This window comes from Selaginella moellendorffii, unplaced genomic scaffold (genome assembly GCF_000143415.4).
Source record: "Selaginella moellendorffii unplaced genomic scaffold, v1.0 SELMOscaffold_28, whole genome shotgun sequence".
NCBI lineage: Eukaryota > Viridiplantae > Streptophyta > Lycopodiopsida > Selaginellales > Selaginellaceae > Selaginella > Selaginella moellendorffii.
The window spans coordinates 1347810-1368570 of NW_003314289.1; the positions used below are offsets into that span (position 1 = coordinate 1347810).

The following is a 20761-nucleotide window of genomic DNA, read 5'->3' on the forward strand; positions in this document are numbered from 1 at the left end:
CCAAATTAGCAAATTTAGACACTTTTCATAAATAGCAATTGGGACTAAATAGAACTAATATATAATGCATGATAGTGAGAGTGTTTGGTAGGTACAGTAAGCTATTTAGCGATATTGAGGGACTAGTCTCAATATGCGAAGGTTATTGTCAAGCTAATGCAAGATAGAGCAAAAGAGAGTTAAAAGCCCAGTTGAATATGGTCAGTAAGAAATATATAAGAGTTCCTTTCTTATATTCATTTGGCTAAGTATAGATGCTAAGCTCAGTTTACTAACACTTGAAAAAAAAGGGCTAAAAAGAGAACTAACAATACTGACTTCCTGCCATCGTGGTAATAAGGAAAGAATATCAAAAAAGACTAGTTGATAGATAACTTTTAATACTCGTAGTTACATTTATGACACTCTCCTCCTGTTATAGAAGATGTAGTGCACCTTATTTCTCTCCCCTTAAGCCAATTGGAAAAGGGGCAATTGCTTGATAAAAGAGCCTTTAGTGGCTATTTTATCCCCATTTATCCCCCAAGGTTCCAAGGATCCACGGTGACAGTATATCCAAATCTCATCCCATGATCACATGCACTACAAAAGATTGATGTCCTCATCAATGCATACTTTAATCTAGACCACTACCAAGGAAACAACTCTAGAAAAAGTTCACGATGAGCATACTTTATGAGAACTGTATCAACTTAAATAAGTTAGGGTAAACTTTCTATCTAACGCATATGCACTACAACTCATACATCTTTTGATCATTGTTAACAAGGAAATAATTAATAAAGTTAACCACCCTTGCTACTTTAGGTGTCATCTAGCTTACAAAAGTGTGATATGCCCTTGTCTACAAGGACATAGAGAGAGAAGCCAAAAGCCTTAACCCTTTTGAATAAAGAAATCAAACCCATTGGTAAATTTTAGATAAACTATTGTAAACAGACAATTAGAATTGTTTACATGATCACACCCTTTTTAACGAAATAAGAAATATCAAGAGAGAGGTGGGTGATGTGACTAGTCTACAGTAGTTACCAGATGACTAGAGATTTCACCATGTATATGAAGTGTAGAAGCCAGTCTAACCCAAACTCAAAGATCAATAAATGGACAATATCAAAGTCAGAGATAATAATATATAAAAGACTTAATTATCAGTGAATAAATCTTAAATTAGAACACAAAAGTATTTAAATTATCATCTATTAATCCGAATTAGAGTATAGGAACCACCAAGCTCATTAAAGGTTAAAGTCATAGGATTAATCATCTAACAAAATTTAATACCATCAATAACACTCAATAAAAAAACTTAACTATCAAATATAGTAAATAGCATGCTAAACAACTTACAAAAGACAACTATAAGAATACGAAGTATTATTGACAGATAAGTAAAATACTTGTGAATATATCACCTAAAGGAAATAACATCCAAATCTATCAAAACCAACTTTAGCAACAATCAAGAGAATAGAATGAATATTGTAAAACTAACAAATACCTATTCATGCTAATTATTGCACTTAGCCAATCTGAATAAATCTTAGTCAACAATACTAAGGAACTAGAGTTGCTCAAATAATCATTAACAACATATTGATATCTTAAATCTAATAAACCAATCTACAGTGAGCCATAAAGAATTTGTGGTAATGCGAAAAGCTATAAACTATCAAAGAGAATAATTAATTATCATGAAAGATCATTAATCATCCCATCAAAAAAGATATATATAATCATTATCAAAGAAAGAACCCACCATAAAAAAATGACAAATCATTTTATATCAATAAATAATCAAGTAAAACCTCTAATAAAGATAATCAATTATCCTAGATGATAGTGAATTATCACCAATGCTTGCTAGATGCAAATATTAACTTCAATATCGAAGCTAATGAGCTAAAACGCCTTCCTTAATAACTCCTAACAAATAAAAAAATAAGCATGAAAACTCACAAAACCAAAATCTCAAAGAAGCTTATAAAGTTTTATTTAACAATGATCACAAGTCTCTATGAACTAGCTTCAATGCTAAAAAAGAAATCATGGTACAATTCACAATATGTTTAGCTTTTAAATTGATGCAGATATACTTTTCATTAGCTTTAACATTATAAAGTTTAGTTTATGGATGTGTTAAGGAGGATAACCCAAATTCACCAACAAAGATTTCTAATAATGATGCAGAAGTCACGACAAAGGCAATTCTAAAGTTGGAAAAAGCAATTAGAGTTTCTCCCAAGAATCCAAAGCTAATTGGTATGGAGATGTTCATGGAGCCAGATGTCAAAATCCTCAACATACAACAACGATCTAAAGGTTTGGTTTCTGCCATTGAGCCGACACTTTCTTTGATGTGGCCAACGATCTTTGATAAAGTGCATAATTCATCTGAGTTTTGCTACATCATTGATATTAAACTTGCATGGCTTGTACGAAACGATCAGAAAGGGAAAGAGAAATTAGCACAAAAAGAAGTAAAAACCCTTCCCAAAAGAAAGTAAAAGGGACAATTATCAAGAGCTAGTTACTAGAAGTTAAGACTACAACTTCAAAGCTCTTATGATATAGAGTACTAAATGAGGAGTCTTTCTCACAAAGTCAGTTTCTTGCCAGTATTTTCTTTATCTAGAACTTAGTTGTTTGAGGTTGAGGTGTTAATATTTGTACTATAGCTTTGTTTATTAGGAGGTTGTATATCAATATGAGTCCATATTATGGTCTTCACTTTAGTATCAACTGAGTCTTCAAGGCATGCTCAGAATTGTTGACTAAACATGTTAATAGGCTTTTTATGGTTTGATTGGATTTGAGTGGTCATTTAGTTTGTACTTGTTCATGTTTGTATATCTAGTACCTTGAGTGTACTTTTCTATTAAACAAGTATATAACTTAATGATATGAGTTTAATGTTTAAGTCTTATGAAGGCAAGTTAAAGAGTGATTATTAGTTACTCTGTGACTAGGGCTACCAAGACCAAGTTAAATCAATGAGAATTCATTACTCTCATAGAGTCCAACAAAATGCAAGATGCAACTTGCCACCAAGCACAATGTAACAAAAGAAAAAGTTTAACAAAATGTAAGATGCAACTTGCCACCAAGCACAACGTAACAAAAGAAAGGCATAAGAATCATCTTCTTAGAAAAGCATAATAGCCACTTTTCTACACTATAAACTCTATCCAACTCAATTACTTTAGCTTTAAAAATCAATATCACTTTTGGGCCACATCATATAAATTACATACTAAAGTTTAAGGCAACCAAAGTCAACTCTAACCCCTTTGTAATGGCTTTTGAAAATTGGAATGGTTTTTGAGAAAAATAATCAATAAATCAACCATTTAAGAAAATTTGTGGAAATTTTCCATCCTAGAGAAAAAATTACTCTTAGTTTAGAAGTATAAACTTTGAAGATTCAACCAACTTCCTCTTATTAACAACTTCACATAGCACTAATTTTTATGACTCAAGAATATATTTAAGTATCAAACATCATGCCCATTTTTCCGAATCCAACACTAATATTCACAAAATGTAAAATGAGCATCCAAGATTTGATCACAAAGACCATATCTTCGGATATTCACATTGCACTAACACTTTTTTTCAATCACCTTCAAGATCCAATATGAAGCTAAAATGTTAATTAGAAAAATGATATGAAAATCAAGGTCTAAAGAAAATTCCTCATCACTTGAAATAACAATGTCATTTCCACTAATAAAAGTGCTATCAATATCAATACCTGAACCTCACACTTTCACCATCCAATCATTTACTTCAAATACTAATGGATAAATCAATAAGCTATAGCAAATGAATGCCATAACCCATTTCAAAACTTTTTAAACTCTTAAGAACCAAGGTACCAACTCAAGCTTAGCATAATGGATCACTATTAAGAATTTAGTCAAAGCTACTACAATGTTACTACATGCAAATAGACTAGTTTCATTATCAACCACTTTGGGGTTGATAATTGTTTAACCAAACAACTTTGTAAATATATTACTCATGATTATATAGATATGCTATAAATATCACAATGATTTGATCATCAATTAAGCAATATTGCAAGCAATGCCATTATCATTACTACAAATATTTACGTGAGTATCAAATGCCAACTTGATTGGACAAAATGCAACATAAATGCCACACCCCACTAATAGAGTTTTATAACACCCAATACCACAAATTTTTATTCACAATATAGATAAACTTATACCATTCTCTTTGCAACAAAACTCAACATCTAGCCATACCATAACACCCTTAGGATGCCTGAAGACATAAAGAACACTTTTCCCCAATATCCCTCCATTGGTCCCCACTAAGTCTCACTTTGTCCACGACAGTGTTTGCCAACACCACCATTGAGTTATGGCCCAAAGGCATAACCATTTATGGACTCAGACATCTTCATGGCCATTTCTTTGGAACTTTGGCAATATCATGACACTATATAAATTGATCACTATACCAGGCTAAAGAGGCATTTATTGCATTTGATCTAGGTCTTACATGCTCTAGAACTAAATTGTCAAGTGGTAAAAAATCTAGGTAATGAGCAATTGGTTAACAAAATTGATATGGAAACTAAAAGCCAAAATCCAAAATTGTGGAGAAGAGCAAGGGTTTGAAAGAACTCTAAAATCTCACCTCCAAAAACTTGACTATTTAGTGGCCCAAATGATTTTTGATTCTAGAAAGATACCTATTTTAGGAAAGATTAAATTATGACAATCCACTTGATGGCATTAAAAAATTTGGATTGAGTTTGAGATTTAGGCTCTCAAAGTTGGTGGTGTTGAGTAATAAGTTAAGATACAAAAAAATGACTAAATCTCTCCACTTGCTTCAAATTAATTTCATTTAGACTCGTAAGACAACCTTAGATTTATGGAAAAGATGCAAGTGAAATCACTTTAAAATTCCTTTCTTACTGTTAGCAACATAACTCTAAACAAGACATAGTAAAAAATTTCCTTTATAACATAAGGAAAGAGGGAAATCTCCATCTTCTCTCTATTTTCTCTCTAAATCTATAGATCAAGTATATTTAGAAGACATTTCACCATATTTGATGTGGTAAATGTGAACTCTCTCTAAATACTCTCACTCCATTATACTTCTGCTATCACAAACCCTGGATTATATACTATAGAATATACTAAGGTGCATATCTTACACAGACTTGACATTACATTTTTTGTGAAATTGGATAGTGGAAGTTGTCAATTATCATGTAAATTGACATCTATTAGATTCATGTGATGGATTTTCTTATCTTGAGGACTTTATATTCTTAGTCTGTTATTGTAGTGCATGTGGTTTTTACCCTTTATCCTATGGTGATTTACCATAGGATAACACCACGAAGCGGAACTTAAACCCTCTTTGTGCCACATGACAGGTGCCACGTGTCCAAAGGACAGTGGTGTGTTTTAGGGCCTTGGGCCATTGAACGAAGGAACGGTGCCAAACCCCCAAGCATGGAGCCAAGGAGTCATGGAACCGGTCCACGGAGCAACTCCCAAGCATATAGCCCAAGGAGCAAAGGAACAGGAGCCCGAAGTGACTTGGAACAGTCCTAGAGCAACCAGCATCCCAATGGTAGGACCAGCATGCAAAATGGAGCCAAACGGAGTCTGGCGCTATTTCAGCATACCAGTGGCCTAACACGAGGACATGGGTACTCCACCAGCTAGCATAGAATGGAACTTGGGCTTAGACCCAAGCCAGATGCAGAACAAGGACAGGCACGCAAGCAGGAGCTAGACTATGCCTCAGGTTGGTCGGCCATGCCCGACCTACCACTATCCTGTAAGGAATCGACTCCCCGAGGTGTCGTAGGCTAAAGGATCCCTGAAAGCATGACCGAAACGACAAAGAGTTCATCGAATGGGACCGAGTCAAAGATCGAGTCCAAGACTGACTCTGAGACCGAGTTCGAGATAGAGTCCGAGATCGAGTCCAAGGCCGAATCGGAGACCGAGTTCGAGACTGAGTTCGAGACCAAGTTCAAGACAGAGTCCGAGATCCAAATCGGGTCCGAGACCGAGTCCGAGGTTGAGTCCAAAGTCGAGTCCGAGATCGGGTCCGAGATCGAGTCCGAGATCGAATTCTAGGCTAAGTCCAAATACTAATACGGGTCAAGGGGTGAAAGCCCAAAGCGTGCATCTCCCGGGGGGGGGGGGGGCTGCAGTGGGGTTCCAAAAGTATAGTAGGGATAGTGAGGTCCAGGAACCAATCTTGAAGGAACTCTCCAGTGGTGCTTCCAAACTGACTTGAGGTTGAGACTAGGGTTGAGGGGCCTTGGGTGGGAGTGAGTATGGGCTTAGGTGGTGTCGGAGGGGCCCCCCCGGGAAGTGCTCAAGAGCAACTCCCACTCCCGAAAGGGAAACCGACTGCGGTGCTCCCGGCTCATGTGGAGTGGTGCCCCACTTAAGTACCTTGTGGCTCATTGGTCCTCGCCCTTTCTAGGGGCTTGGGCCTTCCCTTCGGGATGGAAGTGGGGGGGTAGAGGTACCCATACTGGGCCATTAGGCCATGGTGTTTCGCCCCAATGTCCTGAAGCAAGTGTTGCACCCAAGGCTTAGGATTTAGAGGGTCCCATGATCAAGCCTTGTTGTACCAAGGGGTATTAGGAACCTGGAGGCTTGGTGTGCTTGGCTGCTTGTGCCTGCGGGGAGTGTAGTCGAACCTTAAGTCCAGTCTAACCCGGGGAGGAGGATTGGGAGAGATTTGGGAATCCGTGAATGGAAGGCTAACTCTCCGTTGCTCGTGCAGTGAGTAGCTGAAACCAAGTAGGACCAAGTAGGAGCTGGTGCAATAGGTGAGAACCTTGGCAAGGGAACTTAGCACAAGCCAAGGCAGTGTTGGTCAGATAGACGAGGTAAGCTGGCAAATTGGAAAGGAAAAATTTATGGCTTACATATCCCTACTTTACATTTGGAACCCCCCACAGCCCCCCGAGGAACACACGCTTTGGGCTTTCACCCCAAGCCTCCCTTAGTATCAGGAGTTAGTCTCTGGGACAAGCTTGAAGCTTACTAAATATGGAATGTCCCTAGATTGCGAATTTGAACACAGGACGAACACCATTATGTTCAGGACGATCTCTACATTCCGTAAAAATGCCAAATGAGCAAATCTGGATACTTTCTATAAATAGCATCTAGGACGAATTGAGACTAACACAAAGGGCATGATGGCAAGGGTGTTTGGCAAACACGGTAAGCTATCATCTAGCAATATTGAGGGACCAATCTCAATATCGTGGGGGTTCCCAACACTAGCAAGTGCAAGTCAACAATATGAGTTCTCATCACCGTGTCAAGTCTCCTTGACCAATGACAACTTAGGATTTCCTTCCTTAGTGCCTTTCCGGTCTAAATGCACATGTGATGACCAATTTCTCAACTAGCTCAGGTAAAGACAGATAATGAGTCCAGCAATATCGACCTCCTGCTATCGTGGTAGGAAAGAAAGAATATCCGAAAGGACAGGCCGACTGATAACTTTTGATACCTGAAGTCACATTCGCGACACTCTCCCCCCCTAGGGAAGATCGACGTCCTCGTCGATGCATACTCGAGTCTAGAATACCACCAAGGAAACAACTCTAAAAAAAGTTCACGGTACTCACACTATATGAGAAATGCACCAACTTCTTTGGCAACTCCATCTCGGGTCCATCTTGGACTCCATCTCAGACTCCATCTCGGACTCCATCTCGGACTCCATCTCGGTTCCCTCTCGTGTCCCTTTTCTAGAGACTCTCTTATGGCTCACTTCATACTTGTTCCTTAAGCACTTCATTGGGAGTTCCACTCCCGCTCTCGACCTTTCAAGTCGAAGCTTTTAGTCTAAACATGTCATGCTCATTTGGCTTTTGCTTCGGCCACTACCACGTGGCACCCTTTTGGCTCCACTTTGGGGCTTAGGGATTTGTGTCTCACAACGTGGAGGCAAAGTTGGTAGAGGTCATGGACATGGACGTGGACGTGCAAGCAAGTTTGCAGGTGGTGGTGGTGGTGATTCAGATGTGGAAGATGTGGCAGCTTGACTAGGAGCAAAAAGGCAACATTCCAAGAATTGGACACAAGAGATTTGGGCCTTGGTGGAAATCAAGCAACAAGAATATTTGGTGCGATGTGAGATGACAAGTAGGTAGCAGATAACAATTTATGCAAAGCAATATTGGCATATCATTGCCCAAGAAATGCAGGCTCAAGGATATGATTGTGATTGGGAACAATGCAGGAAGAAGTGGGAGAACATTTTGAGTGATTACAAGGCTATTTTTGATTATGAATGCAAGACTAAAGTAGCTCTTTATTCTTTGTTGACACAAGCTGAAATTCAGGAGTTCAACCTCCCAAATATGGATTTGGATCTTTACGAGCTTGTGGGTAATTTTCAGTAGCAGAGACAAAACATTAGGCTAGAGTTCAGCTCTGATTTTGATGCTCTAGCACCTCCAGCTCCTGATTCTACAACAACTGCCATGGGTATAGATGCAAATTCCGATTCAGATGCAGATGGGCATAGAACTCTAGGTAGCATAGGCAAGAAGAAGAAGAATGCAACAACTTCAATGGTGCAAGCAATGACTGAGAATTTGAAGTTGCAACAGATGCAAATTGACATGAAGGATAGACAATTCAACGAGATGTTGATTGTGCAACATGATGTATACTTAACCATGAAAGAGGAGTTGCAAATGAAGAAGGAAGATAACAAGCAAATGCAACAGTGCAAGAGGCAAGAGTTTAATCGTTGTTGTGAGTTGAAGTAGGGGTAGACATATGCGATTGACCATTTCACGACAATAATAGGCTAAATTGCACAACAAATCATGAAGTTGTAGTAGATTTGCATTTTTCATGTGGCATTTATTTGCATTACTTTATTTTGATTTTTTGTAAAATGATATTTAATTTATGATATGAATATGCAGGTTGCTCTTAATCAACAAAAAATTCAACTACTTTGCTAGCTTTTAGTGTTTGCATTTGACTTCTTCATTCAATTCATACTTATGAATATGGATTCAGATTCAGAGGAATCTTCTTCTAGCTCCAATGAAAATGTGCATGAAATGGAAAATGAAGATGAAGAAGATGAAGACAATGATGATAGTGAACTCAGGTGGCAAATTGAAATGTTAGGAGATGTTAAATTTTAAGGAGAACAAGCATGGTGGGTAATGCTACATAGTGTGGCATGGTGGGACATATTCATGATGGTGTATTATAATGATTTTCGATGGACAAAGATTCTTTGGATGACATGACAAACCTTCAGCACGAGATCGTGATGATTACACTAATAGGAAACAATGATTTAGCATAATTATCCAAGCGATTGTGGATGCATGGAAGCAGTTCCTTAATGCAAATGTCGGTTGGCTAGGTACTTTTTCAATTTTAAAATTATTAATTATTAATTTTATTAAATAATTATTATAATTTTTATTAATTTTTATTTTTATTTTTTTAGGAAGTGTACACAATATGTGAGTTTGGAAAAATAGCTCAATTCGACACAAAATTAAAGATAGAATTTATCTTCAAGCTCTTATTCATGTTATACACACGGATAATGTAAGACTGTACTTGGTCAGTGACTAAGGTTATCAACTACAAACACATGTTATGATTCTTTTTTTAGGTAAGTTATTTATTTTATTATAATTTACTATTATATTTAACTAATAAATATTTTAATTGGTAGGGACACATTTATCACGTGCTCAAAAAGCCTTCAATAAAAAGCTCGATTATGTGTGCATTGTTGTGGAACAAACATTTGGTTTACTCAAGCAAAAGTTTGTTTGTCTTGATAGCAAATTAAAGGTGAGATTGCCACAAATCCCAAATATTGTTAATGCTTGCATCATTCTTCATAACATTCTTATTGATATGGGTGAGGTGAATTATAAAGCAATTTTAAAAGCATGACAAAGAAGGCTAGAGTGATGTCATCGACAAGGAACATTCGTTGAATATAATGATCCTCCTAGAGATGCAAGAGAACTTAGAGAAACAATATTAGATGCTCAAACAATTCGCGATGCGTTAGTAGCTTATGTTGTATTTGGTACATATGTGTGAAATTTAAATATTTAAAATATTTAAGTGATTTTCTATGCAGATAAGTTACCCTTTATTTTTAAGGGGTAAAATGTTAGTGTGGAATACATACCCTTAGCATAACCCACAAATGTAAAAGTTAGGGGTGGTGTGGAAGTATTACCCCTTACATAAATTTTTAAAGGGTATTGGTGTGGAAAAAAATATAATCTCTTTACTAAGGGTTATAGTTGGTGTGGAATGGGCTCTAGTCCCTTAATATTGCTAAATGATTGCATACCATGTTTATTGTTATCATGCCCCATGTGTTAGTCCTATTTGGTCTCAATTATTATTTATGAAAAGTGTCTAAATTTGCTAATTTGGTATGTCTACGGAATGTAGAGATTGTCCTGAACACAATGGTGTTGGTCCTGTGTCCAAATTCACAATTTAGTGTCATTCCATATTTAGTAAGCTTTGAGTTAATCCTCTTGGTACTAAGAATGGCTAAGGGTGAAAGCCCAAAGCATGCGTTACTCAAGAAAGGGGGGTTCCAAATGTATAGTAAAAATAGTAGGTAGGTTAGGCATGGACGACTAACTTGAGGTATAATTTAATTCTTGCTTGCATGCCTATCCTTGTTTTGCATTTAGATTATGTCTAAGCCCAAATTCCACACAATCCTTATTCTTGCATTACGCCATTGGTATATTAAAAAAATGTTAAATTCCATCTGGCTCCATTTTGCATGTTAATCCTAGCATTCGTGCTCTAGTTCCTTCGCTCCTTGGTTGCAAGTTTAGGAATTTAGCTTCATACTTTCATTCAGTGGCCTAAAATTTTGAAACTTAGATTCCACTCTCTTGTTATTAGACATGTGGCATGTGGCACATGGCATGAGATATATGGCACATAAAAAGTTTATATTCCCCTTCATGGTTATCCTATGGTAAATCATCATAAGGTAAAGGATGAAAACCATATGTGCTACACATGCTTTGAATTACTCATCTTTCCATCCATTTCCCTCCATTATCACATCTTCTTTCACTTTCTATCATTGGGCAATATGTATTTTGTGGAGATTTGAGAAATTTGAAAGTTATGATCTAAATTAAAGTCTTTACTTTGGGTTTTGATTTTTTCTATCTTTCTCTTGCTTTATTTTTTTTAATTGTATTCTCTCACCTTTTCCTATGTTTTTTGTCCCTTTCTCATTCTTTTTTTTGCTAGATGACGAGTCTAATTTGGCTATAAAGTTTCTCACTAGGTTTTTCCCTTTATCTTCAAATTTTATCTTCTTTATTTTTATATTTTCTCTCTCTAGGTTTTATTGTATCTTGGAGTATAAAGATTCTCTAAATATTCTCTCTAGGGAATATTCCTAGAGTGTGAGGGAGGATATTCTATATAGGGGTATATACCTTTCTTCTCCTACAAATTAAAGGTATAAGGAGGAGGATGAGTGAGTAATTAATAATATATCTTTGAGCTGAGGAGTTTCTTGCCATGTTTTGAGTGTGTTTGAGAGTGAGAGGTGTGCTAGTGTCACAAGGACATCCAACTAAAACTTCCAAAATGCAATTTGTTTACTTTTAGCCAAGCACAATATAATATGCCATCAAAGACGATATTCAAATGCCCCCTTACAACATTTTGACTGCTATGGTATCCAATATTGGAGCATTTATCTAAGGATCAAGACAATTGAGCAGCCCTAACCACTCTCTAGATGCAGTAAAATATGGTTTTACATCCTACAAGCCTTAATATTAATCTCCCAATGCAACATGATCATCAATTTGCAATAGGGCAAACCACTAACAATCTAGCCTTTACAACATTATGTTGCATATGACCCAGCAACAGTGGAGTGTTTATTAGTAGCAAACACATTCTATTATAAAGAAGGAAGAATGGATAAAAGATGGGTGTTGCAATTGGAATCATATGCATTTTCCTTACATTATACTATTCTTTTATAGGTACTATGTTAAATATCAAGCCCCCATCATGCTAATGGACATAGCTAAAGCACAATTAGTGGACAAGGATGTTCTTATTGAAGGTAACTTTCATTCTTGTAGTATAGACTATGATGGTCTCAAACAATGATGATATTTTTGGGCTGTAAGATGGTTTTGGGCTAATTTTTTCTAAAGTCTTAAAATTAAACTTCTCAAGAAGTTGTACTACTCAAATTTAAAGATAATTAATCCCAAATATCCTAAGATCCTTAACCATTTAGAAAAAAGGATTTTTAGCCCTTTCCTTCTATATTTGAACCTTAATAATATGTTTTTTAAATAATTTTTATTTCTTACACCCTTTTATATAACTATGTGAAATTCAGGTGTACTCTAGGTTGGAGCCATAGATTCCTTCAATTGCAGTATCATTAAATACTAAGTTAGGGCCGTGTAATATTATTAATTTTTCTACACTATATAGACAAGGATCTCATCCTATACTCACTTATCTTCTTTGAATTTCTTCAAATCAATTACTCACAAGCTATAGTATTATAAAGATTCTTAAGATTCTAGAAATGCCCAATGTTAAAGAGTTGGATATGTTAGATGAACATATATAACCTTCTAAAGAGTTTTATGCCACATCTAAGAAGGAATTAAGCCTTTAGAGTAAAAACCAATAATATCTAAGATTTCTTGTTGGTTTGCATAGCTTTGTCAAAGTCTTTTATGCACTTATTATATATTTTCTAAGCTCAAAAATTAATTCCCTAATTGAAACTAAAATAGTATATATATATATATATATATATATATATATATATATATATATATAGACACAAACACACACACCACTACATATAAACAAAGAAATTATTAAAAATAATACTTATAAATTTAATGATTTGTATTGAATTAAAGGTACAAAGTGAAGAACTGATCTCAGTTAATTATTTATTCTTAGTCATTTATTTATAATTATTTATTTAAAATTTTCTTTAAAACCCATCTCCACCATTACCTTTAAATAATCCATTTTTCTTATATTAGACCTCCACCACCTTCTCCACTTCCTGGACCTCCAAGACCTCCACCACCTTCTCCACTTCCTGGACCTCCAAGACCTCCACCACCTTCTCCACTTCCTGGACCTCCAAGACTTCCACCACCTACTTCACCACCTCTTGGATTTCCACCACCACCACCACCATCACTACCACCACATAAATTTGTATCCATATCAGGGTCATCTTTACAAATACTATCAAAACAAGCAATATCTCCTTTACAATCATCATGGCTTGAACAAGATTCGCCACATGTTTTCAGTCTTGCATCTATAACAAAAAATAAACTTATCATCGCAAAGAGCAAAGCATAATTATAAGCCCTCATATTGAATTAGGAGGTTGATTTCATTACTAATCAAACAACCTTCTTTTATACTACAAAAATAATTAATAATTTCTCAATTATCTTGTCTTTTTCTTTATTACTTTGAAATATATTTATATTTAAATAAAGTTTTATAATTTTATCAATAAATTATATAAACTATTGCAAACAAAATGTGTTTTTTTTTAAATTAAATATAAAAAGTTATAAAAATATTTATGTGAAGATGATAACTAAAGGTAAAGACATGTTTTGAGAAAATAATAAAGAGAAAGACAAAGTAATTATATAGTTTAAATAATTTTTGTTTTATTAGCAACCAACTACTCTCTTAATTTGAAATGGGCTTATAATTATTTTTCTCTTTGCATAATAAGCTTATTTTTAGTTGTAGAAGAAAACTTCCAATGCATTTGAAATGGGCTTATAATTTTTTTTCTCTTTGCATAATATAGTTGTAGAAGAATAACTTCCTAGTCTTTTTTTGGAACATTTTCCCTTGCCTATGATCTTTTTTGTTTGTAAGCTGCTTGTAGTAGTTGTTCTTTCTCCAAGTCTTGCAAGCAGTGGCCAAGTTGATTGCAAGAGAGATATTAAAAAAAATCACAAGAAGACAAAACATTGATTTTGTTGCATTGATGGGCACACATTGGATGGTTCAAATTCTAGATTGTTACATTACTTGGGATGGTCAAAAATTTATATAGTGAATTTTAAGGTAAAGTGTTGGATTATTTAAATCTAACAGTTGAAACTTTACACAGCTGTGCTCATGTGTGAGGCATGAATTCAAACTAATCCTCTTAAATTAAGTTCAATAAAAACTATTATACTTAATGTGTATTCTAACAATGCATATCCTAAATGCTGAATTGGTATGGTGTGCAATTTGTAAGGCACACAACACTTGACGGTGTGATATGCCACCATTGCCAATTGGCACTATCTGATTAGTTCTTTGGTATATGAGTTTCTTATATACATGGATGATGCTTTGATGGGTATCTGTAATGGAAACCATGAGTCATAGAATGTATGCATGGATACCATATACATTCATAGCATTCATCAGTCATGAGTTCTTCCAAGCTTATGTGTTCCAAACCTAAAGGTAGGGATTGGTCTTTGGTTAGGGTCCAGATGCAAGGCATGTTGACTGCAGTGGCATATTTGGATGTGAAGATTTTTGCTACACAATTTTATGCCCTTTAGTTTATATATTATCCTCCCATTTGTAGTTTGGTTCAATCCATAAATAAGAATAAGGCTGTTGACAAGTATAGGAGATTCAGAATGAGTAAGCTTATATATAGTTAAATTGAATCTCTAACCTATGTGAGATGCAAGATGAGGACACTTTATCCCTCTTCATCTTTGCTTCTAACACTGCCTTCAATGTTGAAAAAGTGATGTTCTCTCGTAAGAAGAAATTTCCCACTTTTGCTCGTCTCACTAATTTTTTAAAATTTACATACATTTGAGACCTCTTTATCTATAAGAGGATTTTGCTAGTCTAGATGCATGTACCACCTGGTTACATGTCAAGATTTCTTGAGATAAAAACTACAAGGTACCTAACAAATTATCTCAAAATTACAAGGCCAATGTTATAGAATCCCAAATTAGAGGGGAATATAAAACAGATTACCAGTAGAGGAGGTTTTGAGTCAGGTATGGACTAATGTAACTATGAATTATACCGGCATAAAGTGGAGTGCTATCAACTTCCAATCTAGTTGTCAAATAGTAGGTTATAGATTCAACTACTAACAAGTTTGTGAAACATTGGGAATGCATGATTTGGCTTGGCTATAGCAAAGGCATCTATTTAGAATTCCAAGATAGATTGACACAAATGTGAATCCTTATGTGCTGTGCCATATAGACTATGAGTAAATTTCCTTGTAGTAATTTGTGATTTACATACTCATTGTGCCAGCATATTACAAGCTTGTATCTTATAGATTCTACATTCATGCTTTGATATGTGGAGCAACTCATTACATAACTACTTGCAAGCTCAAAAAAAATAGATGCAATTTTCAACACATATATGCAGTTTGTATGTAGATTTGGCCAGCCCAAATGAATTAGGAGTGATAATGCTCATAAACGTAATGCAGTAGAGAATGATATGGTATGTTATTGGGGTCCTCAAGTCAAGTGTTTTATTCACGGGACTTTGACAAAAACCTAGATCTACCTTCAATATTCTTTTTCACAACTTCAATACTTTTCAGCAAGACTCCTAGACATTAGAGATTCCTTTGGCACTCTTCTATATGGGATGCTAGAGAGAGTGCATTCATTAGCTTTGAGCTTTCCACTCATGTAACTTTTAAAGGCAACACCACTTTGTGTGACCCCAAACTTCTAAAGGCAATCTAGGATGACCCTAGCTTGTCATCAGTGCCCTCCTCTATCATTCAAGATTACTTAGGTACAATATGGCTTTTGGGGTAGCAATGCACATTTTAGGCTTCACTTTGACATCCATAACGACTTGGCTCAGCCAATTCTAGCATGGCATGTGTTGGAGTTTCTAGCCTTCTTAGGCTTGGAAAGACATCATCATGCAAGGCCTTACTCCACCACCATCTACACTTGTAGTGACTTCTTTTTCATTCTCTTTGTTTTTTTATTTTCTCCAGCTTTTTCTTTTCTTTGTTCTTTCACTTTGTTTTTTTTATTGTCCTAGATTCATCATAAAGTAGATTTGTGCTTGGTCATAATTTCTCTATGTGGCATTAATCTTGATTGTTTGGAAGCTCAAGTTTTTCTAAGTTTTACTATTGATATTCAACTTTGTCTTTACATCACTTCCATCACATTTTCCCTCCCATTTCTCTACACTTTTCATAGTCATTATTTGCATTTCTATTCATTATCTACACCATTGCCCGTTCTTTCCACATTAACTCTTTCATCTTTCCAATACCATGGTTTAGTTTAGCATTCTTCAGTGTTTTACAAGCATAGAGTATTCACATAGATAGCCTTCATCATTTAGCAAAGTTTCCATAGGAGATACACAATCAACTCCAACTTATAGTAGTAACCTTCTTGAACACTACAATGTAAAAGTGGAAGCAAAAGCTTTTAGTGGCTGGTTAAGCCTTATGCACAAACATCCAGGTATGTTCCACAGTATAGTTATTTTCCCTCCCATTTCTATTAATTTCTAGTAACTTCTTCAGGTAAAGGTTTTTAGTTTGCAACATTCCAATATATCATTGTAGAGAGTTCTAATTTTGGCAAGATTCAATTGGTTGTTTTGGAAAGTTCTTCATTATAGATTGTGCCTGACATCCTTCTTGACCAATCATTGGTATTTCCATACCTTGAGGCACTCATTTTTCCACCCATTTCCCTCCATTATCACACTTTTTTGCACTTTTCATCATTGAGCAACACAATTCCTTACCATGGCAAAGCTTTAGGAGACTTGTGGTATTTCTTGGAGGTTTAAGAAATTTAGAGGCTGTGATCCAAGTTAAAATCTCTACTTGCAAGCATAGTGCAATATACCATCTAAAACCATATTCAAAAACCCTATTATAACATTCCAACTGCCATTATGTCCAAGGATCACTAATTAAATAACCTCATGTTTAATATTATTAAATAATCCAATTGATCAATAATTATAAACATGTTTATAAGTTAAAATCAAGATTAATATTATTGTATATCAACCATTAAATAGTAGAAAAAATAAAATATACTAGGAAGTGTTTAAGAAAGTTTATAAACTATAAATAAAATATAAAAAACTTAATTTGAATGTGCTTAAAATACTCAAGCATATTCTAGATATATCCAGTAGTACCCTAGTCCCTTACTAGTCTAGTTATTAAAGACTAGTCCAAAAATTCATTTTGCAACCTTTTCAATGGGTTGAAGTATGGTTTGTTAATTGAGAGTTTAGTTGGTTATGTGGGGGGGGGAGCTAAGTGTATTCCATTTTACTTTAGTCACTTGACCACATTTTTAACCATTTAGAAAAGTTTTAATTACAACCTTTATAAATCTTTATCCCAACTTAGAGTATTTGCTGAGACCCCAAAAGTGGCTTTCAAGCTACATTACCTTCACATTTGGTCTAAGTGCTTTATGTGTCTGAGTCCCACTATAAGCATTTAAAAGCACCACTAACATCTTAGCCCATTATGTTAAGGATATGTTCATCCACACTTGTCTCATTAGTAGTCTAAGGCAATTAACACCACATTTTCATCTTTTGAAGACTAAGCCATCTATTCATAAATGGTCATTCTATAACCATATTTTAACATCCTTAGGATGCCTCAAAATATAAGGAACACCATCCCCTAATATCCTTTTTTCAATCCTTATAAATTCCCTTTCCATCTATAAAAGTGCTCACTAATACCACCACTTAGTTAAAGCCTAAAGGCCCTTCCACTAAATCCCACTAATCTTTAGGACTTCTTCACCATGTAACCATCCCTACCATTTATATTCCTTTTTATAGTTTAGGGCTTCCCTAGCCTAAAGTAAGCCTTATGAATACTCCCTTCAGCTTTTGCCATTAAAGTGCCGTAGCCATATGGCTAGAACAAGGTCTTGATAAGCCATACAAGGTATTTAAATAAGCAATACCACCTACACTTAGATTGAGAATATTGATCATTCAATCTCCTTGGGGAGTTAAAGTCAACTCTTGAACACTTTACCAAGTCACTTCACTTTTCCATCCATGCTCACTCTAATTGTGGACTCTCTAGTGTTTGTATCATCACCCACCACGTGGGTATAACTTTCTCGGCCTCATTGACCTTCTTTGGCCATATTATTAGAGTTCTTTCCCGTTTTACCAAACCGTTTAAAGTCTAGGAAATGATAACTTTGGGCTTTCACTCTCAAATTCAAACTTGGACTTAAACTTGGTTTTGGTCTTGGTCTCGGTCTCAATCTTGGTCTTGGTCTCAGCACCAAACATAATTTCTCAGATAAAATATGATATCACAACACTTAGTAAAACCTAGGCTCACCTGCCAGAATTGCCAAGGTTTGCTCTCTTCTCAACTTGGGAGCCATTATAGATCTAGAGGCATTGCAGTCTATGCACAAAGAATGTCCCTCCCCTCTTTACAGCTTTTGGAAATAGATCCAGATCACCACTACATACCATTAAGGTTGTAGCTCCAAACCCATAAAGATGCTGTCATAATCTTCTATTACTTCCCTACCAGCTGAATTCATGAGCAGCTAGAGCCTTATACCTATAGATGCACTAGAATTACTAAAATGAAATGGTGATCCTTTGATGACCAAGCTTCTTGATTGCAGACATGATGCCAAGGTGGTGAACCTCAGGGATATGAATGCCTACACTAGGAGTTCAGAAGTTACACTTGGCGATGAAGAGGGAAACCCTAGCCCAACCATGGCAGGAAAAAAACTTATGGAGACATGCTTGACATATGACTTGATTATCCTCAATGGTACACTACCATGGCCACACATAGAGCAATATACATGTCAGGCCAATCAAGGGAATAGTACCATGGATTACACCCTCATAGACCACACCTTGGTACCTAAGGTGATGGATTTCCATCTCCAAACATGCCTGATCTAGAAATGGCAGATCATGCTCCATAGGGAGTATCCTTGAGGATACCATCTGTCATCACTGCTCCAAGAGAACTTTCAACCTCCATCACATATAAATTGATAGATGATTGCTATGAAGTGTATGCAAAATGGGTACAAGATCTCTGGAAGGCCTCAGCCCCTATCACACAGCAAGAAGAGTATACAAAACTCTTGGTTAGTGGCTTAATTCACTTTTCCATGGCACCTCCCATTAAACACCATCCTAATTCACTCTCTCTCTCTCTCTCTCTCTCTCTCTCTCTCTCCACCTGGCATTGATGTGGCATTAGGCCTTCTTTTTGTTTTTTCTCCAATGCACTCCCTCTCCCATCCATCGCTGCTATGCCCTCCTGCCCTTGGCTATCGCCCGACTGCAGCTCCCGCCCACCTGACCACACTCCTGCCCACCCACCGCCTGCCCACATGTCTGCCCACGCCCAACATGCACCCTAATTATTTCTGCATGGCCACAGACCCAACACTTAACCAAATTTCAATCATGCATGGATGCCTTTCTACATGGCCAATGCCAAACACTTTTGGTGTCATGGATGACCATGATCACTAGCTATGGTATTATGAAATCTTCTCACTAATTTAAAGATAAGCAATGCAAGTATGTAAAGAGTTTGTTTTTATATTTATTCTTTGCTAAGATTAAATTTTTTGTTTAAAGAGTTTTTCTTTCTTGTCTTCCTATACCTAGTTAAAGAAGTTGCTTTTGACTACTAAAAGCTTTTCTTTTACTTATAATTCTTTCCACCAAAGGTTTTTGCCTGTTTCAAGGATGTACCATAACTATCAATGTGCTGTTGAAATTCTGTTGAAAAAAAAAAAAAAAAGCTTCTTCATAGATACAAAAGTTTCTTCATCAGAAAGATTTTGTAAGATATCCATCATCTTTTGCTACAATATCATTTTTGTAACTTTTGATGGAGTGATATTTTCCTGCTCAATATCTAAAATTTGTTTAGTGTAAATTACCTCTATAGTAATCTTTAGCTGAATTTCTTGTTGATGTTGTATATTTCGATAGATATCTTTCTACTTAAAATTCATATATATTAGTATATAAAATATGCTAGTTTACCTCTATTGTTGTCCCTAACTGAATTTTTTGCTCATAATAAACATTTTGATAGATATTTTCCTGCTCAAATTTTTATAAGAATTTTAAAATTTTAATTAATAAGTAAATTACCTCTATCATAGCTTCCAAGTCAAGTGCTTTAAAATCTTTATAAAAATAAAATATAACTTTATATAAAAGAAAAATAAATAAATTATATCATATCAAATTAATTACCTTATAGCATTAATCTCTATTTCAACATCATCAATCATTATTGTATATGGTTTCCAATCTGACATATGAAGTTAAAACCCATGCAATTGGAATGCCATTTCCATGATAATCAAAAGCAAACATAGTGTATAATGGGAACTATAAATTATTAAATATTATTGACTTAAAAAAAATAAAAAATTTTACCTTGTAGTGATTAGTTCCAAAAGTTGCATCAAGATTCAAAAAAATATTATTTACAAATTCTACCATCTTTTGCAACTGCCAAGTTGTTTGAATCTCAATGGTAAAACAATCTTTACTTTGATCACCTTTTTTATAGAAAAATATTTTCTCAGGATTTATGTTCTTCCAAATACGTACACTTTATGCAT

General features: G+C 35.4%; 1 protein-coding gene across 1 annotated transcript; it reads right to left on the reverse strand.

Moving 5' to 3' along the window:
• Positions 1-13105: 13105 nt before the first annotated feature.
• On the reverse strand, positions 13106-19506 carry LOC112348265 (myosin heavy chain IB-like). Its single transcript, XM_024680448.1, has 2 exons — positions 19274-19506; positions 13106-13325 (listed from the first exon to the last, which is right to left on the reverse strand). The coding sequence occupies exons 1-2, from the start codon at positions 19504-19506 to the stop codon at positions 13106-13108; spliced, it is 453 nt and encodes a 150-aa protein (XP_024536216.1).
• Positions 19507-20761: the final 1255 nt, after the last annotated feature.